The sequence below is a fragment of the Procambarus clarkii genome, chromosome 17, assembly GCF_040958095.1.
Source record: "Procambarus clarkii isolate CNS0578487 chromosome 17, FALCON_Pclarkii_2.0, whole genome shotgun sequence".
NCBI lineage: Eukaryota > Metazoa > Arthropoda > Malacostraca > Decapoda > Cambaridae > Procambarus > Procambarus clarkii.
The window spans coordinates 10,587,375-10,591,418 of record NC_091166.1 but is presented as its reverse complement, the minus strand read 5'-3'; the positions used below and the strand labels follow the sequence as shown (position 1 = coordinate 10,591,418).

The 4,044-nt window shown below is 36.8% G+C and overlaps 1 protein-coding gene across 1 annotated transcript in view; it reads left to right on the top strand.

Moving 5' to 3' along the window:
* Positions 1–907: 907 nt before the first annotated feature.
* Positions 908–4,044, top strand: part of LOC138365737 (uncharacterized) — a 4,695-nt gene continuing 1,558 nt past the window's right edge. The window contains exons 1-2 of the mRNA XM_069326217.1: positions 908–1,010; positions 3,858–4,017. Coding sequence (XP_069182318.1) covers positions 966–1,010; positions 3,858–4,017 — 205 coding nt within the window. The 5' untranslated portion in view covers positions 908–965. The remainder of the gene's footprint in view (positions 1,011–3,857; positions 4,018–4,044) is intronic.

The window sequence follows — 4,044 nt, the reverse complement described above, 5'->3', positions numbered from 1 at the left end:
TTTTCAAAGTTCCCCATAGTGTCCTTTATTGAAATCGAGTTCATGAACCGTTTCAATGTTCTTATTTTCTTCTAGATTATATCTTAAAGTATATTTAAATGTTATTGTTATTATTGTTATTAAATGTTATTGTGACATTGCATTGCAATTGAGCTATGTTGTTTACCATACCGTTCATTTCGTGAGTATAAGTATAGATGCCACACTTGTGACAGGTAAAACCATGCCTTTTTTGAAAAACAGCACCGTCTGTTGCACGTAAGAGCAACCCACACTATATTATGTTGCGATATTATTTCAATATTTCCGATTGTATTGATAATTTGAATTTTCATAGATTTCAATTTATTTTCATTTCGATTTAATAATTTTGTGTGACATTGCATTGAAATTGAGCTGTGTTGTTTACCATACTGTTCATTTCATGAGTATAGTTTATTTTTTTATTTTTTTCATTTCATTTTTTTAGCTGTTCTTATTTTTCAGTGATGGGAATATCAGATCATTTGATGTTCCCAATTTTCTGATGGAAGCATCAGACCATTATAGAATGCATCGGATGAGGTAGTTTGGAATGGTGGGGAGGACGAGAGGGGGGTATGGTGGGGAAGACGAGGGGACAGAGGAGAGGGTAATGGTGGGGAGGACGAGGGGACTGGGGAGTTGGGGATGGTGGGGACAGGGGAATGCTGGGGAGGACAAAGGGACAGGTGAATGGGAGATGGTGGGGGAGGAAGAAGGACAGGGGAGGGGAAAATGGTAAGGAGGACGATGGGACAGGGAAGTGGGAATAGTGGGGATGATGTGGGGACAGGGAAGTGGGAAGGACGAGAGGACTGTGGAATGGGGAATAGCAAAGTGAATTATAATTATATATATTAATTAATTCTTATAAATTTCCAGAAGCCTGTATCAACACCCACACTAATGCAACTGAAAGAGATGTTGAGACAAGTATTGCTGATATGTTGAAGAACGCCCCAAACAAACTCGGTGGAAACAGATACAAGGTAAAGTTTGCCAATTTGCTGTAGTCTAATTCAATTTCTTTTTAGTAATCTTCGAGAACATTTATGCTATGAATAAGATAAAATAATGTAACTGATTTTGATTTATTTACTATTTATTATTTATTTACCGTTATTAGTATAATAGATCTCGTAATAATTTTGCAAAAATAATGGCATTTACTATTTTAAAAAGCTCGGGTGCAGGGGGGGGGGGTTATGTAAAAGCCTGGTTTGTGCCTCGGAGAGGCTATGGGATCCAGTAAGATCGTCCTTCCTTTCCTCCCTAGAATCTGGATGTAGCAGGTGCTCAATTGTCAAAAGTGAAAAATTGGTTTTGTCTTCCGAATGCACCGTTTCTGTAAATTTGCTAATAATCTTTTAAAAATAGTAAATGCCATTATTTTTGCAAAATTATTACGAGATCTATTATACTAATAACGGTTTGATAAAATACAGTAGACTGCCTACTGGATAATAGTTCCAGTCCACCTGTAGACAGGGATCTCACATCAGCTTGTATATTATACAAGGATAAGATTTGATAAATTCAGTTATTTGACTGAACACTGGCTCTGTTTAAATCAGAGATTTAAACATACATAGTCTAACCTAGCTCCATAACTAACAGCCATTAGCCATTCATGCACAGCCATCAGCTGGGCCATAGACCGGCAATTTTGCTTTTTTCCCAAGCCGGTCTGTTTTTTTTCGATGCCTCAGTGGCCCATGCACAGGTCTGTTCAAGGGGATTAAATAGCCGTTCTATGGCCCCAGGGTTTGTATTTTATCAAACTCTTATTAGAATAATAGATCTCGTAATAATTTTGCAAAAATAGTGGCATTTACTATTTTAAAAAGCTCGGGTGCAGGGGGGGGGGGGTTATGTAAAAGCCAGGTTTGTGCCTCGGAGAGGCTATGGGATCCAGTAAGATCGTCCTTCCTTTCCTCCCTAGAATCTGGATGTAGCAGGTGCTCAATTGTCAAAAGTGAGAAGTTGGTTTTGTCTTCCGAATGCACCATTTCTGTAAATTTGCTAATAATCTTTTAAAAATAGTAAATGCCATTATTTTTGCAAAATTATTACGAGATCTATTATACTAATAACGGTTTGATAAAATACAGTAGACTGCCTACTGGATAATAGTTCCAGTCCACCTGTAGACAGGGATCTCACATCAGCTTGTATATTATACAAGGATAAGATTTGATAAATTCAGTTATTTGACTGAACACTGGCTCTGTTTAAATCAGAGATTTAAACATACATAGTCTAACCTAGCTCCATAACTAACAGCCATTAGCCATTCATGCACAGCCATCAGCTGGGCCATAGACCGGCAATTTTGATTTTTTCCCAAGCCGGTCTGTTTTTTTTCGATGCCTCAGTGGCCCATGCACAGGTCCGTTCAAGGGGATTAAATAGCCGTTCTATGGCCCCAGGGTTTGTATTTTATCAAACTCTTATTAGAATAATAGATCTCGTAATAATTTTGCAAAAATAGTGGCATTTACTATTTTAAAAAGCTCGGGTGCAGGGGGGGGGGGGGGTTATGTAAAAGCCAGGTTTGTGCCTCGGAGAGGCTATGGGATCCAGTAAGATCGTCCTTCCTTTCCTCCCTAGAATCTGGATGTAGCAGGTGCTCAATTGTCAAAAGTGAAAAATTGGTTTTGTCTTCCGAATGCACCATTTCTGTAAATTTGCTAATAATCTTTTAAAAATAGTAAATGCCATTATTTTTGCAAAATTATTACGAGATCTATTATACTAATAACGGTTTGATAAAATACAGTAGACTGCCTACTGGATAATAGTTCCAGTCCACCTGTAGACAGGGATCTCACATCAGCTTGTATATTATACAAGGATAAGATTTGATTTACTTTTGTATTTATATGCATATATGCATTTATATGCATTATTCTCTAGAATAATAGATCTCGTAATAATTTTGCAAAAATAGTGGCATTTACTATTTTAAAAAGCTCGGGTGCAGGGGGGGGGGTGTTTGTGTAAAAGCCTGGTTTGTGCCTCGGAGAGGCTATGGGATCCAGTAAGATCGTCCTTCCTTTCCTCCCTAGAATCTGGATGTAGCAGGTGCTCAATTGTCAAAAGTGAAAAATTGGTTTTGTCTTCCGAATGCACCATTTCTGTAAATTTGCTAATAATCTTTTAAAAATAGTAAATGCCATTATTTTTGCAAAATTATTACGAGATCTATTATACTAATAACGGTTTGATAAAATACAGTAGACTGCCTACTGGTTTTACCTGTAATAAGGTTTGATACAGATGATTATGATTATGGTTTTGGCATAATGGAATACATGATGAAGGAATTATCAAAATTGACATTTTTATCAGGGGATATCCTGAATATTGTCAAAATGACGGAAACCCATATGTCAAAAACACATGGAGATATACCAATCCTGGAAGACATTCTTCCATCCCCACTTGAAACTGTTGAGCAGGTGGAAAGTCTGTCACATGAGCTAAAAGTTAACAGTGAATATAAAAAGAGTATGGTAAGTGTTGCTTAATTCTTTTAGCCTGAGTATGGTAAGTGTTGCTGAATTTTTTTAGCCTTGTACATATGTCTTTTGATTAGTTTTTTTGCAGATGAAGGAAGGTGGGGTGGCACATAATTGATTGTTCAGTGTTATGTTTAAGGTACAAATAAAACAAAAGCAAAAGTTACTCAAATTCGTTGATTTTTGTAATAGTTAAGAAGGAAAATATTTTAATGCTATTTATTTAATACAGTTGGAAATTAGAAAATCTAATGTTGAGATTGAAAGATATATATTATTCTCTATTACCTTACAGCTTATGCATTATTTTAACAGGTCCAGACGCTGTCTCAAATGGGCGGTGCAAGCTGTGGAGACACAGTGAGACGAATGATGAGGAGGATAGGGACCTATGGGGTCTGGTCTCAGTATTCACTCGTTGGGCGCAAGAGGAAACGTGTCTTCAAAACCTTGGATATTTGTAATGTAATAATAAGTACGTAAATTTGACATTTTTTTGGAT